The following is a 21,160-nucleotide window of genomic DNA, read 5'->3' on the forward strand; positions in this document are numbered from 1 at the left end:
CAGTGGTGTTTTAATTAGAAAATTACTTACCACAGCTAAGGTAAGCTTAAACTATTATTTCAGTACATTTTTGTGGGTTTATATTGTCTTTGCCTTTCAGACATCAGGATATCTTTAAAGAATAAGTGAACACTTTAGCAAAAATTTAGCCTAGTGCAAACTTTATCTGATCCATCTGTCCTGTCCTTAGTCTAGAGGAAATAAGGGTCCTTTTCTGGGCTTCCAGTAAATAGTTCCTGAGAAGAACCGAGCTAAACCTCATATTGACAAATGAGCACTATACTAGACCTCTTTTCTGTGGATCCCAGTCCATCAATTGTGTGGAGAGTAGTCAAAGGGTTTTTTTTTTTTTTAATGCTGTTTTGATGGCTGACACAGAAAAGTGCAAATATGAATTTACAGGCTTCTGTTCAGGAGTGAATGTTTCATATTGATATGTTCTATGACTTCCAAGTGATATTTTAGCTGATTTTCCATTTGTTTTCTATCCTGTTAGGGAAGAAACATTATTTATGTGCCACATCTGCTACTAAAGCATAGTATTCACTTGTAATTTGGCCGCAGGCATGTAAGTCAAAAAATGATATTTTTTGCTGGCTAAAAGTTAAGGGGAAAAAAAAAAAAAAGAAGAAAAGTTAAAACCTCTGTGAATGCAAAGAGTAATCCAGATTCAAACTGTTGATTAGAACAGTATTTGGTCAAAGAACAATAATATCCATGTCTATCCATAGATCATTTGCTAAGTGACCCATTTTGCTATCTAAAGAATGCGACTAATTTTTAAGAAGCATATATTTAAAAATGTCTTGTCTTTTTTTTTTTTTGTCTTTTTAGTTTGTTGTGACGATGTTTTGGAGCATCTATATCTATGACAGGGAGCTGGTTTACCCAAAGCTGCTTGATAATTTTATACCAGCATGGCTAAATCACGGAATGGTGAGTAAAGTAATGCAAGCACTTCCTTGCATAAACAAAAGTGTAAGATGTCGATATCTTTGTGTGTGATTCTGTGTGCTCGAGGAGCTAATCCCCTCAGAAGTGATTAAGGAACGTAGTTTGTAGGGAAGAGTAATATCTTTCCTTCCTGGACTCCTGGAGTCATATTTGAATCCTCATTAGGTTGAAACTGGAGATTTGAACTTACATGTCCTACATCCCAGGCTTGCTGTGGGGGTCAGCTCTTCTGTGTGGTCAGGTAGCTTTCCCAGAGAAATGTCACTGTGGTCATAAGGAAGAGACTTCCATAAAACAGAAGTTCTGACTTTGACAAATCTTTCTCTAAAATGACAGAAAAACTTAATTGAATGTTTCTTTACCATTCTACCAAAGTATAATTAATAATAAAAACCTTTCAGTTAAAATGCTTTTTAAAAAATCTCTATTTTTTGGACTCTAGAAAAATTACTCATGCACGCCAAACTTATGTAGCAGAACCTGTATCTGAATGTTTTTAATAATGTGGACATTATATGTATCAGTGCAAAGCTTCAAAATTGATGCATTGGTAATCATAAATGTACTTTTATGAGAAGAAATCTGACCTTTTGATCCTTCTCTGCTATGTCAAGTCAGACATCCTTTCTCTCAACTATATGTTTAAACGCTAAGGGAAAGTTAGGCCACAATTTGCCATCAGGTACTTTCCACTGTTTATGCAGCATTTGGAGCTGAAAAGTGTCTTGTGTGCTTCTCTGGTTGCATCTGTGCAAAATGTTTCATTATTACTTTGTTTTCCTCATAAAGACATGGCAAACCATTTGGCACTGCTGTTCATCAGTAGACAGCAGCAGAGCTCATCCTTCTGGGTGGGAACACTTTATCACTGCAGATCAAGATTTGTCCACCATTGCTGGGCTTGATAAATTGGTCCTTTGTGGAGTGGGGCAGATGGCACTGCTGTTTGTTTTTTCCCCAGATTTTGAGTAAAAGGAGCAGTATGAGAGTTGTTACTGACAAGAGGAACATCAGCTTCTGCTACATACTGTAGTGTTTTATGATGTTTTGAAAGGAACAGCATGATACTGTGTGTGTCTAGAGCTGAGGAAAGAGTCTGATGACTCCTGCTATGTTTTTTCAGGCTGTCCTCCCTTGAGCTTTGAGGTTACAAACTGAGCACTTGCAAACACTGCCAAACCATGCATATCTTGATTTTTTTCCCCACAATAGATCAGGGCCAGCTCTGATGACATTTCTTTCAGGTGACATTCCACATACTGGAAGTGCCTAACCTGTAACATTTTTCATGAATGTACATTGTGAAGCAGTTGGCAGCAAATGGCCTGAGGTATTCAGGAAGTCTTCTCTGTGCCATCACTAAAAGGCAACTCAAGCTCATGTTGCTTTGGAGAAATGTATACTTACTGAAATATGTGAAGAGGGCTTTTGTTTGAGATTTTTGGATATCATAGAGTTTGCTGAAATGTATTGTGTGCAAGTATCTTAGACTTTTTTTCAACTTGACGTATTGTAGAAAAAAGCATTTTTGAAAGACTTTTGTAAAGGAATTGATTTCTGTGTCAGTCTCCATTTATCCAAGTGTTCTTTAGCTAGATCAAAGGGGAAGCTTATGGCTGTGGGGCTTTTCACTACATTTTAGCAGGTTCTTTCTGATGTTTTATTCATCAGTTTATCCTCACCAGCGTTCATGCTAATTAATTCTGATGCATTGCTCATCATAGTATGAAAGGATTATTAAACTACCTTGAGAACACTTGCACCTCACTTAGTAGTAGTTAAAATTTTGACATGGCAAATTTTAAAGAATATGATAGAGGCCCATTGGTAAAAGGGTAGGACCTCTGGGAATACAGTTTAGAAAAGTCAGATACCTGACTATTGTTTAATGCCAAAATAAACATTTATTCCCATGTATCGCAGCACATTTTGACAGTAGCTGTGCACATACAATGATAACTTTTCTGAAAGCAGGGGTGGCCATACTGGAGCCCAACCTTGCACAACAAAACTCACACAAGGGACTCATGACCCCTGGCAGCGTGAAATCTGTCAGTGAGAGGTGGGTTGTTTCACTGCTGTTGCATTGCTAATTAATCCCACTTATGTGTGAGCTTCTCACACAGTGCCTGGTACAGCTCCTAAGGATCTGAGGTCAAATGTTCCTTAACAGGTGAACTCTCTATCCAGAATTTTTCACAGCAGTTTCCCCAAAATATTTATTTAGCACAAAAAAAGAAAAAGTGGAAAATATGAAACTATACATTTTTTACAGTAAAAAGGATTTCTACCTTGATTGAAAAGTTGTGTTTTCAAAAGTTTCTGACAAATGTATTATGACCAGCTGTAACAACTAGCTCAACTGTCAACATTGGCCTACAAAATCCATATATAGAAAAGGAGTGAAAAGTCATGAAATCTGGCTGTAATAATAGTCATATTTCCATTAGTAATATGGGCATGTATTAAAATATTTGAGAATATTCATACTTTAGAAGCTTTTTAAGGTGACTATCTTGAAGGCTCTATGAAGAAATTGTGTGAAGGGCTGGTCCAGCTCACTGCATTAGCCTAGGAAGAAGTGGTTTGAGCAGCAGTGTCTGCTGCTTTTTAAGGTTATAGTAATTAGTTCTCCTTCCCCTTTTTCTTTCCCTCCTTTCCCATCCCTCATCTGCAGTTACAACACCATCTATGCTTAAACCCCGGGTTTCTTGAGCACACAGTAATGTCTTGTTAATACTCAAGAGACATCATTCCTCCATAGCAACACTTTTTCAACATAAAAAAAAAAACCCCAACAGGAATTGTAAAAAAAATTCCTTTACAGAAATGGGAAACATAAGGGAAATGAACCCTGGAAATATGCAGTCCCATTACCAGTTCAATTTTAATATGGCTTATAAAGTTTCATAGAAAAAGAGGAGAGGCTCATCATTGTGCAGAAACTATTTACCATAAAATTGCTTATATTGTCAGAAACACTATGTCTATTACATACATATATATATATATATATATATACACATATATACACGCACACACCCTGTAATAGTTACAAATATAATTCCTGTGTATGGGAAAATCTGTATATTAAATGGTGCCTTATGGTACCAGATAGTACTTCATATGTGCAGATTCATACACCTGTAAAAGATATCACTAACGGAGTTGTACTTAGCCATAAAACTGATGTATTTCATCATCTCAACCCAGTTCATTAATCCATAACCAATGGTGTCACTATGACTTGATAAATGACCAGGGAAGTCAAGAGCAGAGTTGCTGCTGATTTCATCAATGCAAGGATTTCATCTGTGTTTATTGTCCAAAGGAGCACATCTGAGTAGCTGAAGTTAAGCTTCTGTCAGTGGAAATAACTGCCTGTCTAAAGAGAGCTGTTGGAGAACAGGTCTGTGTCTCAGCCTTGGTCTGATTCTGAAGTGTCAAGTGCACTTCCTGGATTTATTAGTTATGCAGATGAATTCATCTTTGTGGGCTACAACTTTAGTGCCAAATTACTGAACTCTTTCATCAGAGATGTCATTTGTTTTCTGGAGACTGTCCTGCAGTTTGGATCCATGTCAGCTCATAATTCCAAAGACATATTTTCCATGGGAAATATTCTTCCCCATTTTCTGATGGGTGTCTATCTGATCTTTATCAGTATTAGGAATTTTTAATTAAAGACTAACCCTTAATGTTTAAAACTAATGTGTCATAGTAGTAGGATTTTTATCAGCTCATTCCGTGCACCTTTTTGTGTTGGGGCTGGACAGGTTATGCATGGATAACATTTGTTTTCAGAAGTTACATTTTCTTCAATATTAGCACAGGCTGTAAAACTAGAGGTTGCCCCTATTCTAACCAATGCCCACATAAACAGATATGTAGACTGAATTAATTGAACTTGAGCAGTGCTGATTCTGAGCCAGGTTACATGGCAAGACTGCCTGCAGTATCTGTCCAAGTTAGCATACCATTTCAGCGAGAGTCCTTCTTTGTTTTTTGCAGACACTGTCTCAAATTTGTTTTAAAAATGTGAATCATCTTTTGTTTGTGGCAAGGAAAGCAAAATACAGAGCTAGAAATTACTTACTTGAGGAGTTTAAATGCTCTGGAGGTCAGAAACAAAATAATGTCCTAATATGAAGACTCTAGAGGAGAGGTCATGGAGGGGGGGAAGAGGAATATGCTCTGCATCTGTGGAGTTGGAAAAATGATTATTGTCTGGGTTCTGTGCCACTGCAGTCTGCATAAGCTCTTCCAGTTTTGTACTCTGTTATTTTTTTATGCTGCTTTTGGGAAATGGGAAACAAAGGCATTTCTAGAAAGACTTAGCCTCTGTCCTAGTGTTCAAGAGAATGCACAAAAACTGGGACAAATAGCAAAAAAATACAAATTAATACAGAGGAAGGAGCCTGTCCAAGTGATACATCTCTATTTATTTCACAAGTTGTCTCTCTTTTCGAATTGCTGACTACTCAGCTGAAAAGTTGAGGCCACCACAGAGTGGTACAAAGTCCCACTGACCACCTCTCCAGTTGTTTATCCTAGCAGCCTTATTCTGGTTCTGGTGGCCATGGCTTGTGTGTCTTTTTATTTTAATGGTGGAAAGGATATAATCTTGGAGTGAGTCCAGAGGAGGGCCACAAAGATGATTAGATGGATGGAACACCTCTTCTACGAGGAAAGGATTAGAGAATTGACATTGTTCAGCCTGGAGAAGTGACGGCTTCAGGGTAACTTTATTCCAACCTTTCAGTACCTGAAGAGGTCCTTCAAGACAGCTGAAGGGACTTTCTACAAGGATATGTAGTGATAGAAAAAGGTGGAATGGTTTCAAACTGAAATGGGGCAGGTTTATATTAGATATTAGGAAGAAATTCTTTCCTATGAGGGTGGTGAAGCACTGGAACAGGTTGCCCAGAGAAGTTATGCATGTGTCTTCCCTTTAAGTGTTCAAGGCAGGCTGGATGGGGCTCTGAGCAATCTGATCTAATGGAAGGTGTCCCTGCCCATGGCAGTGTGGTTGGAACTATATAAAGTCCCTTCCAATCCAAATCATTCTATGATTTTATGAAAGGTATTTTTCTGGTGTAAATCCTTCTTCCTTGATGATTTAACAAGTAGAAAAATAACAAAGGCATTCAAAAATCAAAATCCATATTAACCTGACGCAAAGATTGGAAGGTCCAAAACTTATGAGTTACTTGACAAACCCATCTCTCCATTATTCACTAGTCAGCTGCTACACAGTGGTCGCTCTGATGTATGAACAAGGAGATATCCTTTCTTTCATCAAAGTGTTTCTACCCATGTAGACTAAAAATCTTTTGCAGAAATTGCTAATTTGAAACAGTGCATTTTACTCCTTGGGGATGCCTTCCTAACACAGCATATTACATGGATGGGCATTTCTTGTAAAAGGTACTGAACCTTCGTAATGCCTTATGCTTCTTCCTAGAAGATATTTACACTTTTCTGAGATTTTTTAAAATCCAATTTAAATGTTTCAAGGATATTACAGCTCAAGTGCTCTCCTTAATTTATTTACAATATTTTCAAATGTTAGGTGTGAATAAAATTTGCAATGCTCCAGGAAGGCATTCCTACTTTTTACATAAGTTGCAAGGTTTTCTGATAAAAATCAGGGACAATTTTTAATTTAATTTCCAACAGACTAACCACTCCTAGATGGCTATTATTTAACCATCTATCTGATGGAAAGAATAGCAATTGAAGCTGATTGCCTGGGGACTCAGAATATTTGCAAAACCCATGAAAATAATGTTGTTGAATTTGTACACTTCTTGCATGTTCATGCTGCAGTTATGTGGCTCCGTCTGTTATCTCTCCTCATTATCTGCCAGTTCCACCACTGGAGCATAACTATAGTGGTACCAATTACCTCCCTGCTCTGGGGAGAGAAACAGCACCAGCTTAAAAGATTTGTTTGATTTTCTTGTACTTATGTGTAGGGCTTGGAAATTGGTGGTGTGTCAAAACCTGTGATAGCATAGCACCTGAAAATTGAGAGAGGCTGCTAGGGTGAAGAAGTCCAAATTGCCTTAATGGCATCCCCTGGGGGCATTAGGAAAACCCCTTTACCTAACACAATAACAGCAAGGCAGTTTCTGTGAAGTAGGAAGCTGGCCTTAACCATGTTACGTATCTGCCAGAGAACACTCATCAGGGTAAGGTGAAGACAGCTTTTTAACTGAACACAGATGCTGAATTTTTCTGATTGTTTGCTATTTCCACTAATCTGGAGAAATTGCACACAGAGGCTCCTCCTGGTATAAACATCCTCAAACCTTAGTAACAAGGAACCTTTGCTAAAACATCTCTGAGTACTTAGTAACAGCAAAACATGCAAGCCCTATTCTGAGTGTGAACATTGAAAATTAAAAGCCTGAGGGCTGAAATCCACAGATGAAATCTCTTTCAAAAAGTTTAACTACCTTCTGTTGACAAGGTCACGTAACTTGGTCTGCTAGCACAGAGCATGAGAGCATCTAGTGTCAACAACACGTTCCAGAGTTACTACCAAAGGAAGGGAGAAGGGGAGAGAGTCAGAGAGAGCACAGAAAGAGCTAAGATAGTTGAATGAGAGGAGAAGATAGGCGGGAGGAAAGAGATGAATTAAGAAGTCAGCTGATGCTGTTCCAACTCCTACCTAGGAAAAAAAAAGAAAAACAAAACAGATGAGGTGAGTGAATAAAAAAGGAGCCACAGAATAATGTAGACAAGCTGGAAGAGACTCAAAATGCTAAAGAGGACTTAAGGGAGGAGGAGGAGGAAGAGAGAAGCGAGGAAATAAACAGTGAAAAAGATGAAATGAAGAGTATGTTTTCTTCCATCACTTCACTGGGAAGGCTTCCCTGAGATGTATTAGTTTGAAGAATGGAGAGCAAAGAGAAGTGGCTTATGGATGCTGCTGTGAGAATTGCTTCTGTTGCTGTTGGATGTAAGTTTACAGGTCAGATGAAGTAATACTTTCAAGTGACATGCCAGGAGCTTCAAGAACTTGGAAAACGTTTAAGACCAGAACCACCTGCAACCATGCAACAGTATGAAGCCTGTGTTCATATAAAACTTATTTGTGTGGTATCTGTAGAATGACATTGACGTCTTTTGCATTTGTCTATATTTTTATCTGACTGTGCCATACATTATCTTGGTCATCTGTTTGACTCTCAAAACTGGAGTCCTGTGTTAAAAAATGACCCTTATTTTTCCATATCAGCTGTGAAGTGTGAGCAGCATTGCATATTAAAGCATTTACCGTTTGCTGAGGGTTGCAGGTGTGCTGGAAGGTCACATATTTGAAGTACCAGAGGTAAGGAGATGTACTGTCTGTATTTCAAACTGCCCTGCTTTAACAGCCAAAGCTAGGTGTAACTCTGGAAGTAATAATTATGCTGATAATATTAATGCTGATAATAAAAGCATAAAGATTTTCTGCTGAAGTCCCTCAGACAAATGTTTGTTAAAGTGATTACTACAAAGAAAATAAGCAAAGCCCCAAAAGGACACATGAAGGGAGCCTTAGCCTTTCTCTGCGTGTGGGGTACACACTGAGTTATGTTTCCTAGAAACAGAGTTTGGCCCTGGACTGCTAGGTCTCTTTGTTACACCAGCAGTGATGTGGGATGGAAATGCATTTGGTTCACACACATAAATTTAACAATATTGGGAAGCTGGTTGTGTTTTAACATTCACTTTCTGTGCAGCTTATACTGCTTGCCATAGACACTGCTGGAGCTGTGCACAACTCTTTTGTGATGCCTAAGATGGTACATTTGTCTGCTGCTACTGCACCATTGATCAGATATATGGTTACAGGTTATAAATGTAAATAAATGTTCAACTTTAAAATCAGTGCAAAATGCTTCAATAAGTGGAATGCATTTCCAATAAAAATGTATGTGCTTTCCTCTCTCTCAGTTAAAATCGAACACTGGTTTTATCCTTTAACAGAATAGATTTCTGGTTTCTTCCCTGAGTGTTTTTTCCAGAGGACATAGGCAGATAGAGTCAAACATTATGGGATAGATTGTTGTGATTAACAATGGGTATATTCAAAGTCTTTTATCAAGAAAAGAGAGCATTTCACTGGAAAAAAATTAATGTATTGAAGGAGGATTGGTTATTTTGCAGAGGGTTTAATAAATCAGCTGCCATCTACAAGTTAGGTACTCTAAACAGTCCATATGCAAGTCATCCTGGAGGTGATCACAATGAAGAGCTTTGTCTCCTTAGCAGGTCTTGCAAACACAGGGGAGGATGCAAATATGTCTTTGAAGGTATAATTGTTTAATAAGCATTTATTGTCTACCTTTATGTATTGAAGGGACTATACTTTGCCTTATAATCACAGTAAAATGCAGTGTTAGGTACCCTTGGACACATTGGTTACCATTAGCACCCAGATAAGAATTAGGCTTTGCACACAATAAAAGTGGGACTGTATTATATTGTACCCACTTTACTAAACTGTGCTGTTAGTGTTCACACATGTGGCAAATATGACTTAATCAGACCACAAATATTTTGCAGCATTCCATGGTATCTCATTTATTTGTTTAATGTGCCACTATAGCAACTGAATTCCATCCTTTTAGATTCTTTTTTTCACAGACCTATGATCTACTTGATTGAAGCTTGGCAGACAACTTTTCCTTCAATTGAAGGCATATGTACTAACTCAGTGACCAGATTTTTACCTATTTATCATTGTTGGAAAGTGGGTTATTTCACATGGACATAATACCAGAAGAATCAGCAGACCTGGTGAAGGGAATCTGAGCCCAAAAACTTATATGCTTTTTCCAGTCCCTGAAGTTGATGGAATAAAAAATACTGTTTCTCCCTGTATCCAGAGATCATTATTGCTTCAGGAAAACTAATACAAGGAAATATTTTGACATTGGTTTTGTAAAAAAGTACCACTTTTTAGAAGTAGCTTTTTTCTTTGTTAAATGCTGTCTTCTACGTGTCTGTATTTGGAAACAGACATCATTTCTGCAGAAGTAATTTCATATTCGATGATTAATATGTTGAAGTAGTGCCACAGCAGTAATGTTTTATACATGCTGATAGGCAGAAATCAAGAATTTGGGGACAACCTTGGGACCTTTGCTTGTGGAAGACTGTAAGCTTGAACATAAGCCGACATCTACCCTGCTGTTCAGCTCAATCCTCATTTTAAAATTTCCCACATAGATACAAATAAGTAAAAACAGTGTACATTTTTAGTAACTTCTGAAAATGCAAAAGGCTCAAACTCAGGATGTGGCATGAAGGATGTTTTTGACAGATGTGTGAGCCATTGCAATTAGTCATGGAGTTCTGCAATTGTCTCTTCTACCTTGGACATTTACGTAACACACCCAGGTTCCATCCTGGTGCCCTACTCAGGAAAAGCCATAACCTTTCAGAGATGTCTGTTTTTGTCAGAGACTATGAGTCTGACTAAGGTGACCCTTTCCCTCCCTCTGACACCAGAGTTAGCTGAGCAGGAAACAGCTCTGACCATGGAGAAATAGCACATGGTGTGGAGTGTCTCAAAATGGCAAAAGGGAGACCAATGGCCAGTACATGATTTGCTCTTACATCTCCATTGCAGTATTAACTGTTACCCTTGAACTCTTCACAGCTTGCTTTCTCTTCAAAATGAGGAATGCTGCATACTTGAAGTGCTGCTTAAGCCCCATTTTTATATTTCTATTTTAATTCCTAGATCTGTTTTACTAAATAATCTGAGAGAAATGATGCAGTGTTTGATCAAAAGCATTTTTTATAACTCTTCATTAGATAGTGCCTGTGTTTTATGGGATTTTGTAATGATAGTTGGGAAAACACTGCTGTCTGTTACAGGGTTTATGGTACTGTGCCTCTGATTCTGGCTATGAAGTGTCCCAGGCAGGGTTGGGCTGCTCTGGCAGATCAGACTGCCTGTGCCTGCCCTCTACTCCTCATCATGCTGGGGCTTGCCAGGACTTCCAAGGGATTTCCCATTCACGTGCCTCAGCATTTCGTTCATTCAGTTATGGTGAAAGAGATTAATTGCTTGCTGCAGATTCCTCCGATGGATGCAAATACAACAAAGAGTTGGAGTTGGTATTGTCCATTCTCCTGCAGAACATAAGTGGCCTCTGCTCCAAATAATAACATTACTCGTGATTATGTACAAATTTAGGGCTCCTGGTATCTCATAAAAGATTCTAGGCTGACATGATGCGTGCTATAGAAAGTCAAATATACTTAAAAAGGAAATTTTTCTTTATAAAAATGGCTGTAATAGTCAAATCACATCCTTCAGTTTATTTCCAGCAGGAAGAAATTTTATTTGCTTCTTGGGGCTGTTAGCTTTTTATTCTGTTACTTTGAGCTTTACCAGCTTTCTATAAACCCAGTATACAGAGTTCCAACTTGCTGAGTCACTGCAATGCACATTTTTGTGGCTTCTTTTGCAAATGCAATATGTAATGTAGTTTTGGGGGTTTTTTATGAACTACTTATGGGAAAGAGGAAATATGTACATTGGTCTACTGAACTTCATATTTTAAGGCTGTTTTTAAAATAAAGGATTGGGAAATGATATAATTTTCTATAAAGGAAACATCCATTAAAAACGTCGTTTTACTAGCACACAGATTTACTGATGTCTCCATTAACAAACAAATTTATGTTGGCTCTAAGTTGTTTAAAAATTCATACAGCTGCAAATCATTTTAGATGAACAGAGACTAAGGTGGATGGCATTTTAGTCTTTGCTCTTGAAGCAGAGGAATGAAAGATGGGAAAGAAGAGGGAATTTGAAGGAGAAAGAAAATCATGTGTTAGAAGCTAAGAGAAAAAGTGATAGCCTTATAGTTTTTTAAGGAGGAGAAGACAGGAGACAAAGTAGAGGAAACCAAATGCTGAAATAAAGAGGTGCTAATAGTAGTCAGCTGGAGAGAGCCGTAGAACATAGAGGTGATAATTGTGTGTACTGTATTTCACTGAAAAAAACCTTGAGAAAGAAGTTTAAAGTACCGAGTGCACATTGAAAATGGCATCCATCATTTATTTTAAACCAACAGGCAGAAATTTGGCTTCATTTGGTTTCTTGTGACCACTGTTTTTACAGAACAGTTCTCTTTTTCCAGCATTTTTGTGTATGCAGAAACCAAAAGAATGCCCTCCTTTGCACATTTGGTGCTTCCACTATCACCAGAGTTTGTGGCTCTTTAGATCTCACAGTTGTCTGCCTGAGCACTGTGCTACTGTACCTCCCATAGTCATATTCTCTGTGACATCAGTTTGGTAAAATTACTACATATAGTAAATCTTTGGTAATATATTTATCATGCGTGTATGTATACAGTGTATGTATAGTGTTTGTGTGTGTATATATATGTGTACATATATATGCAAACACACCATACATAAAGAGAAATATGTAATTGCCATTCAACTATTAATAATTATATTGGTAGAGAGTACTATTTTAAAGAACGTCTGTAATTCTATCTAAGCTGAGCTCTTTTATACAGATACAAAATGTTTAGACCTTAAATTCATCTCACCTAAATGAATGGACAGGTAAAGACCGGCAGAAAAGACTTGTTATTTTCCCCATGTTACAGAGAAGAAACTAAAACATGGAATTTGTGGTTTGCCTAAGGCTACAGGCAGTTTATTAAAGATTGAACTGCAAAGTGAATCTGTGTTTGCTTCATTAGCCAGTACTTTTGTTAAGAAATTATTCTCTCTGTACAAACCAGGCAAAGAAGACAAATTCATAGTGAATGAATGAGCACTCATTGGGTTTCAGACTTAGACTCTATTGGAAGGAAGAAGTGACTCAATTTTTGAGTAGAGAGATGTTGCTCTAATTCCTGTTTCACTTAGTTACAATAGGCGTTTCATTATTTTCATTTTGTTTATTTCACTGGAAGTACAGGTTCATCTCACCAACTGCTTTTGTGTTTATGTTTTCTTTTAGTATAGCAACTACTGACAACTTATGCCAAATAATTTGATTTTGGGCGTACCTTTTCTCTGTAAGGAGGAAAATCCCTTAGGTTTCCATTCCTTCTCAGATGATGATTGATTTGAGAGGAGAGCCTCTGATATGTAAACAGAAGGATGATTTAAGAAGGATGAACTTGGAAATTGAAAATATGTCAAAGGAGAAGAGATTTCTCTCATATGCCCTGTAATTTTGGAACTGTTTTTTCCTTTTGTTGTCCAGGAATGCTGTTGGGACCAAAGTGGGGTACAGGGGGCTGGAGGGGGCAGGTGGTGTTGCCACTAACCAAGATTAAGTAAAGCTGAGAATTTGCAAATTGTTTAAAGATCTTTCAAAAGTATATTTTATGGAGTCAAAGCGATTGAGGAATTTATGTCAGTAGTTGTGATTGTGGATAAGAGGAAATAAAATACCCTTAAGACAGAAAATAGCTTGTGCAAAAGTGGGTCACTGACAGTGAAGTGTAAGTAGTGGCCATGAAGAGTTATATTTTGATTATTTTGACTGAGGTAATAAGGTATATGTTTACTAGGCAAAGTTACACCAGAATGAGTAGCAGCACGATGTAGAGGCCTGGATCCACTTTGGGAAGTACCTTTCTTCAGGCAAGAATTCAGTGTTTACCAGTTCTGTCTCAAATCTGAACTCTACGGCTTAGCTGGCAATAATACAAATATTCACAGCTGTATAAAAAATGTTATTTAGTTCACAACAGTAGCCATGGTTACCTGCATACTCTCATTGCCTTATTCATGTGACATTCTTTTTTTTTTTTTTTTCTGGAAATACCATTACCATGTAATATAATACAGTACAGCCTCTTGGTAAGTTTTACAGCACCAGGAAGAAGATTCTGTGGTGAACCTGAAAGTATTTTATTGAGGTGACTTGTTCATGAAAGATCCCACCTATACATTGCTAGGCAGGAAGGACAAGTCTGAACACTCTGTGACTGCAATTTCAAAATAGAAATAGGAATATGTAAAATCCCTTGGCATTGAAGATTCTCTGAGAGTGCTTTAACTGCACAACATTTAAAAAGAACTAGCCCCTGCTTGGTCCCTTCACAGGTGACACAGACCTGGCAGTTCCTGTCAGTACATGTTAGAATAGCATGATTATCCTTGTTTATTCTCAAAAGAAATGTGAACCCCAGCAACCTCAGAAGGGTAGAAAAGTGTTACGAATTTCCTCTGCTCTCTTACTTTTGTCGGTATAACTCAGTGCACTCAATGCAGATGAAATGTACTTGAGAATCTAGTGTTTTCGTTACATTCATGGAAACTAGTCTCATTTGTATTACTGCAGCAGAATTCCCAACCATATGCTAACCTTTGCTAGGAAAAGAAAATAGTACTTAATCTTCCAGATATCTCAGATCACTTTGAAAACAAATGAATTAAACTTTACAAGAGTATTAAAGACAGTTTACTTAGGCTTATATATTCTTTTTTTAATTGAGAGGTGTGACATTAATTCTGGAGGATTAAAATCGCCTGTTAGTTTAAATTAACAACAGAAAAAGGAGTAAAGGATATTTGCTTCTTTAATCTGGCAAATTTATCTGAAGTCTTTCAGTATAAGGTTCCTTACCACTATTGCTACTTTTTTTCGGAAAACTTACCAGGCTAAATGTAAAAATTGTATTTAAGGGTCCCATTCCTTGGCATTTTCATGTAAACAGTGAAACCTAAGAATTTTATAGGTGTTGCATAGAGATTGAACTGAATTTCTTAAATGAAATTTAAAAATTGCTCGTGTAACCTTATGAAACCTTGTTGAAAGCCTGATAGAATTTTAAAATACTATCCAGACCTGTTTTTAATGCGTCTCCCACATGAAGAAGGAAGATGGCATTAAGATGAAAATTTCTGTAGCAAAGCCGGCTGTTGCCACAGTCTGGCTTCTGTTCCTGCCGTAGTGCTGCCAGCTTGGAGCTATTTGTAGGCATTAGCCTATATCTATCCACACACATGGATCTACTACTCTCTTCAGCAGTAGTTCAGCTACTGAAGAACTTGGTCTGAGGTTTCAAGCTTTAATTTTCCTTTCAGAGGCCAGTTTCTTCAGCTATCCTTATTACCGGTTAGTAGGAATCTGGCAGGCATTCACTCCCTACCAGAGCTCTTGCATCAGGTTTCCTGCACTGGCCTACAAGTGAGAAGGCTCAGTTATGGTGCTTTCAAATTCTTTAGACCTAGGTTCTTACAGTACTGGAGCCTCTCCATCATGTTATTATTCAATACCTTTTCCTCCTTAAGTGAGAATGGTACACAAGACTCTTCAAAAATGCTAATTGGTTCCCTTATCTCAAAGATACAACTTGTCTAGGTTACAAAAAAAAAACCAAAAAAAAAACCAAAAAAGGTGCCTCTGTCAGATATCACACCAAAATTTGGTTTTCTTCTGACTGCAATGGAGTGTTCTGGTCCTGTGAATGATTTACAGTACAAATAAAACCTGCTCTCTTTCATTTTCGTGCTGATGAATTTTGAGCAATAAATGCTTTCCCCAAGAGCCAGTCCTTGCTTGGAGCAAAGGCATTGTTTAAGTTTGCTGTGCCACAGCACAGCTGCAGCCTTGTGTGGTCTGCAGCATTCTCTTAACACTTCATGCCTTCGTTGACCCATCCATAAATTAGATACCAGGCAGCCAAGCACAGCCTCTCTGCATCCTGCACTACACCACCTTTATCCATGACATGAATCCCAAAATGATATATGCTCCCTGATAGAGTCTGGGTGAGAGCATTCTCCGCTACTATAGCAGCATCAGCAAGCCTCAAGTGGTAGCCTTGGAGTGTGTTATGTCTTCTGCCACCTCATGCAACACAGTGATGTAGCACTGAGGACAGCAAAAAGCTCTGATAGCTGGTAAATTTTCAGTGATGGGCTCAAAACTAAGTTAAACTGAGAAAATAAAATAATAGAACAAGTATTTGACTGATGTAAACCATCATCTCCTTCATTCTCACATTCTTGGTTCTGTGGATTATTTCTCTGCTACATGGCTTTGGCACATTGGTGATCTAATGTGAGTGTTTTTTTCCTGTTTGAACAGAGTGGAAGGCATTCTGCAGCTATCAAATGGGTTCTTTTCCCTGTTAGTGGTGATTTCTTAAATAAATACAATATTTTGGTTTCTTTAGTTAGTTGTGGTAGTTTACTTTTGAAGAGCATTTAACTTAGACCTTTGGCTTTCACCTAAGAGTGGCTTGAATGTAAAACAAAGATATTTATGCAGAAGTGTTTTTGGACCAAATAAGTCTTTGGTATCAAATTCATAACTGTCCACCTTCTGGAAAAGTAGTAAATTTTACTGTCCAAGACCTGGGTAATTTTTCCTCCATGTTAGCAACTTAAAATCATTTTTGCAGCTCTACTCAACACTCACCCTGCTTTATCTATCTCTTCTATGTAGCTGTTTAATATGCAAATATGTATATGTATCTTTTTCCCTCCTGCAATGTTTTGTCCTTCAGAGATTTGAAGCAATGTGCTCAGTTTCTGCTAATACAATTCTTTTCATGGCAGCAAATTCTGAGTTTGCAGAAACAGTTTGCTATAAGCTGTTGGTATCTGAGGGGATGTCTCAGCCTCACAACCTCAAGTTTGAGTTTTAGCTGGGACTTCCGCCACTCATATGTACTTAAGCTCTCCTAAACACAGGGGATGTCATGCTTAAATTATTTTCAGCTTCTGACCTTTTCAGTTCTGAACTTCCAACCACTAAAACACGAGGTTTCCCTAGGATTGATTTCAAAGGACAGGTCAAGGTGAAATGTCAATGTGAAGAGGAAGGGAAATAGAGTTCCCCATGGGTTTCTTCCAACTCAGGATATTCTATGATTCTATATAGTATTATCTGGGTATCCGATGTCCAGTTAATATAAATAAATCAGTTTTACTAGAATTTGTTGGAGTGTTTTTACTGCTAAAACTCAGACCACATGGGATATAGTTAACGATTGCCAGATGTGAAATGGAAAGGACCATCAGCAGCACAGGAAAACTATTTTTCTCAGTGAGGAGGGCTACTGCAGCTGGAATTCATGGAGATGCAAACGGAAGGTAGCTGCTCTGAGACCATGACAGTCAACAATCTTCTTCCATTTGCTGTGTTCATGGCAGGGCATTTACCCAACCTGCTGTGCTAATAGAGGTGCAGAGAAGCAGCTGGTGAGCTCCCCAGTGAGAACCAAGCTGAGCTGTCTAGTGCACGCCTCAAGGCAGGGTTCGATGTTTGCCTGTTGTTAGTGTTTGGGGAAATGCCTCCTGGGGTGGCATTCAGATGAGCTGTGTGTTGAGTGAAGTCTCGTGGGACTGAAATGAACTCAGAATCTTCTTTCCTTTCTTTTGCAAGTCTGTCCACAGGGAAGCCTTGGATGGCATTTGACACTGTCTCACTTTTCACATCTTTATCAAACTCTGGCCACATAGAGGCTCTGTAAGGAAACTGGATGCTGGGACAAGGAGTGGGTTGGAATCTGTCTGCTCACAAGATACTCTGTGACTAAGTGCATTTCTTTCATCATAACCTTTTCCACCTTGCTGATTGAGAAACTGGGTAACGATGATACACAGGTAGTTTTTCAGAAAATTTTATGGACCTGTTGACTTGTGAGGAGTATCTGTGTGGCTAAATGAGATGTCCTGCTTTTAAAAGGCAGTTTAGTTCAGCTGGTCCCTGCACAGGGGAAGTTCAGGGAAAACGAATGGACAGAAAAATATGTCCACCACCAAATAGCCTAAGGTGCAGTACAGAAAGCTGTACTTAGAACATATTATAGACATGTTGTCAGGGAGTATTCCCGTTGCACAATGTTCTGAAAACATCTCTGTTTGCCTCAAGGGAATGCCCGTCTGCCCTTCCTATGATCCATGGGAAAAAATACCCTTGTGGTAAACGCAGATGGAGTGTTTCCAGTGTCTAATATCCATCCTGTTTTTGTTCCTAGTACAGCAACTGAAGTGATGTGTTTATGAGAATCATACTGGTACACAATAGAGAGGGTTTTCAACTTTCAAGTTTCTATGATTACAGAAAACTTAACTTTAAGGTCACTGTTAAAATTTTAAAGTTTTCTGGTTTGCAGTTAGTATTTTTTAAATATTTACCATGTTTTGTAGTTTTTATACAGTAGCTGTGATACTGTTTAAATCCTAGCCCCAGTGCCTCTTTACAATTACTCTGCCCCTTCAGATGAACATTACTCTTTCAAGGAACTATCCTCCCACAAAACCAGTGACTCAGGCTGCTTTCAGGAGCTGTCCTGTGGAGTTCATCATACATGCTAGTACTGCTCATGCACCAGTCCTTCTTCTTGAGCATTTCTTTACATATCTCCATGAAATATAGAGAGTAACCCTGAGCATCCCACACTGGTGCCATTATTTTTGGGATCTTTACCAGGTGTCAGTGGTCTTGAGGGATAATCTTTCAAGCATGAAGATACGAATGGTCAGGATTAAAAATAGCAAAGGCCCAGAAAGATGCAAGTTTGTGAATTTTATCTTGATAGGTTTATCATTATGGTCTCTGCTTTAAGCTCTTCTTCACATCATGAAGGACTGGAAAACCTTTTTTATTGAATAAAACCTGAGATTATTAACTAATTGAGTATCTGATACCTTAAAAAGAGGGGCAGAGAGGGTGCAGCACCAGCCATTCCCAGAGGAGATTGTCTCAGAAAATATATCCTGCAACAAAGCAGGTTTTGGCTGAAAGTTTAACTTACATTAATTGTTTTTACCTTTGTCTTTCTTACTTCTATTGAGTTCTCTGTAAATTAATTATAATGTAAGTTTCTGCTGCTTCTTACAGATTTTTAGGTATTTTCAAAACTGTTCTTCTGTATTTATGTTTCTGGAGAAGTAGTTAATCTATTCCCTGATATTAATTCCTTCCCAACACCTACCAGTTTGAGTCAGATTGTCCCAAGTGGAGTAAAATCTGAATTTCACTTTTGGTTTGCTCTTTTACTTCAATACTTCTCAGCATTAATTTGATCCTGTGGCATAGGCCCTTTTGGACAACATTCTTCCCTCACGACTGTGTTCTGTCTTTGCTCAAGTTGTATTCCTGTCAATGTAGAGCTCTGTGCTGAGAAACCAAGGTTTTTCAGTGTGCTGCTCACTGTACTTTCTGTAAAGACAGTCTGTGTCTGTGGTGGCAATGATATTAGCACCATGCACTTTATTTGCCCTTGTTTGCATGTCCAATGCATATTCTTAGGACCTTGTTCATTAATTTACTCTTTAGATGCTGAGCACAGAAAACAGTGTGGCTACATCATTCCTTTTGCACATGGGATTGCTTTGGTTCATTTTGTGCTGAGAAAGGGTTGTCCTTTCAAAGCATTTAAGCTCCAGCTATGACTAGTATACGCATCTTGAGCCCTCATTCTTACTCCAGAATAAGATAATCCATGGTACAATTTGCCTCAGAGTACCCCATGTGGCAAGAGGACCTAATTGCCACCTACCCTGCAGCAGGATAGTCACTGGGGCTTGCTGTGTCCTGGTGTGGCCTGGCCTATCCCCATGTGGTACAGCACTTGGTTATGAAGGCACTGCATCCAGGTTAGCCCTCCCCTTGGCCAGGCTTTTTTTGTTGGGCTGAGATGGCTATACTGCTGCTGGCTCCAGTGTGAGCACCATGGCTGCTATCTCGGAAATCCTTGCACCACGTTCCAGGGCATGGCACAGACATGCCTCCTGTTCCTTTATCTGCAAAAATATACCAGGTTGGTTGGCTTGCCAACTTGCAAACTAAGGGATAGGTGTGTCTGGATGGTATTTTGCAGACAGATGCAACTTGATTCTATGTTGTGAGCTGGCTGTTGCCCAGTCAGGCGCAAGTTACTAGGTTGGTTGTGCATCGTGCTAACCACAGCTACACACTCCTAGTTCATTGGCAAGGATTCATCCAGACCCAGAAGGACAGTGAGTCCTCACCTACCGACAAAATACCACACAGGCAAACCCAGACATCCATGGCATTTAAGGTCTGAAAAGAATATTAGGTGGTTTTGTCTGACCTCCTGCTTGACACAAGGCATAACATCTCACTTGCACCTGTAGTGAGCCCAGTAATTTTCATTTGGCTGAAGTTTGTCTTCCAGAAAGACTTTTGGTCACGATCTGAAAAGATAACAATCTTCTGTTTTCCTTAGCAGTTTGCTCCTGTAATTATTCACTGTCACTGCTAATTCTTTTCCAAATTTCTAACTAGTCTAACTTCAGCTTGTTATGCTTTCCACTGCTCTGTTAAAAGAGCCTTTTATTCCTTGTCTTGTGTTATGGTTTTCCATATGAGGAGAGATCTTGTGTCTCCTTTTGGATAAGCTGATGAGGTTAAGACCCTTGAAAGTCTCATCTCAGGAGATGATCTACAATCTCCCAGTAGCACCAATATCTCTTATTTAGCCCTATTCCCATACCCTCTTTTAATGGGGGGCACCTGAGCTGTCGTTGCGTTGTGATCTTCATGAATCCATGGGTCTGGTGTCCCCCTGCAGGTCATTTTCATCATCCCTAGCAAATCAGCACACACACAAGGCAAAGATGCCCCAGTGCAGCCATACTGAAGTAGCCTGATGGATCTTTTAGATTGTTTATAAGCATGGAATTTTTTTTTAAATAAAAAAATGATAAAATTTCGGTTATACCCAAACAATGTTTCCTGTCAAAAAATTATTTTGAAAGACATTTTCTAACCCCAACACACAATTTTATGACTGTTTAAAGTGTGATGCTTTTTTTGCCTCAGCTTTGGGGATACATGAATTGCCTTGCTTTTGGTATTGTATTACAGAATTTATTGGTAGAATGTTACTGTTTTTTTAAATTTACATAAACAGCTTTCTACAGCATCATACAGTTTCAGTGTAGTTTATGGAGGTAACAGGGAAGTACAGAAGGAATGATGTTAAATAAGCCAGTCACAATAAATTTCTTGCCAGATGTGTTGTGGAATTTCGGGTGGAGTTTGTTAAATCCCAAGTGGAGGAAAAGAAGATTGGGGAGTTACTTCAGAAATGAAGGAATCTGGAATACTGCCTGAATTTAAGCTGTGCTGGAAAGTTAATATAGCTGCTTTTAAGCTTTTCAGGAGCTATTGTGAGAAAATCCAGCTATAAAGATGGGTTGGGAAATGGGTAAGTCTTCCACCTGCACAGTGGTCTGT

General features: G+C 38.5%; 1 protein-coding gene across 2 annotated transcripts in view; it reads left to right on the plus strand.

Annotated features, from left to right (window-relative positions):
* Nucleotides 1-21,160, plus strand: part of AIG1 (androgen induced 1) — a 123,471-nt gene that overhangs the window by 46,398 nt on the left and 55,913 nt on the right. Inside the window, exon 3 of one of the 2 annotated variants that reach the window (XM_085055726.1) lies at nucleotides 835-936. The exons of the other annotated variant lie outside the window; for it this stretch is intronic. Within the exon in view, the coding sequence (XP_084911852.1) occupies nucleotides 835-936 (102 nt within the window). The remainder of the gene's footprint in view (nucleotides 1-834; nucleotides 937-21,160) is intronic. 2 annotated transcript variants of the gene reach the window in all.

This window comes from Lichenostomus cassidix, chromosome 3 (assembly GCF_008360975.1).
Source record: "Lichenostomus cassidix isolate B80296 chromosome 3, HeHo_3.0, whole genome shotgun sequence".
Taxonomy (NCBI): Eukaryota; Metazoa; Chordata; class Aves; order Passeriformes; family Meliphagidae; genus Lichenostomus; species Lichenostomus cassidix.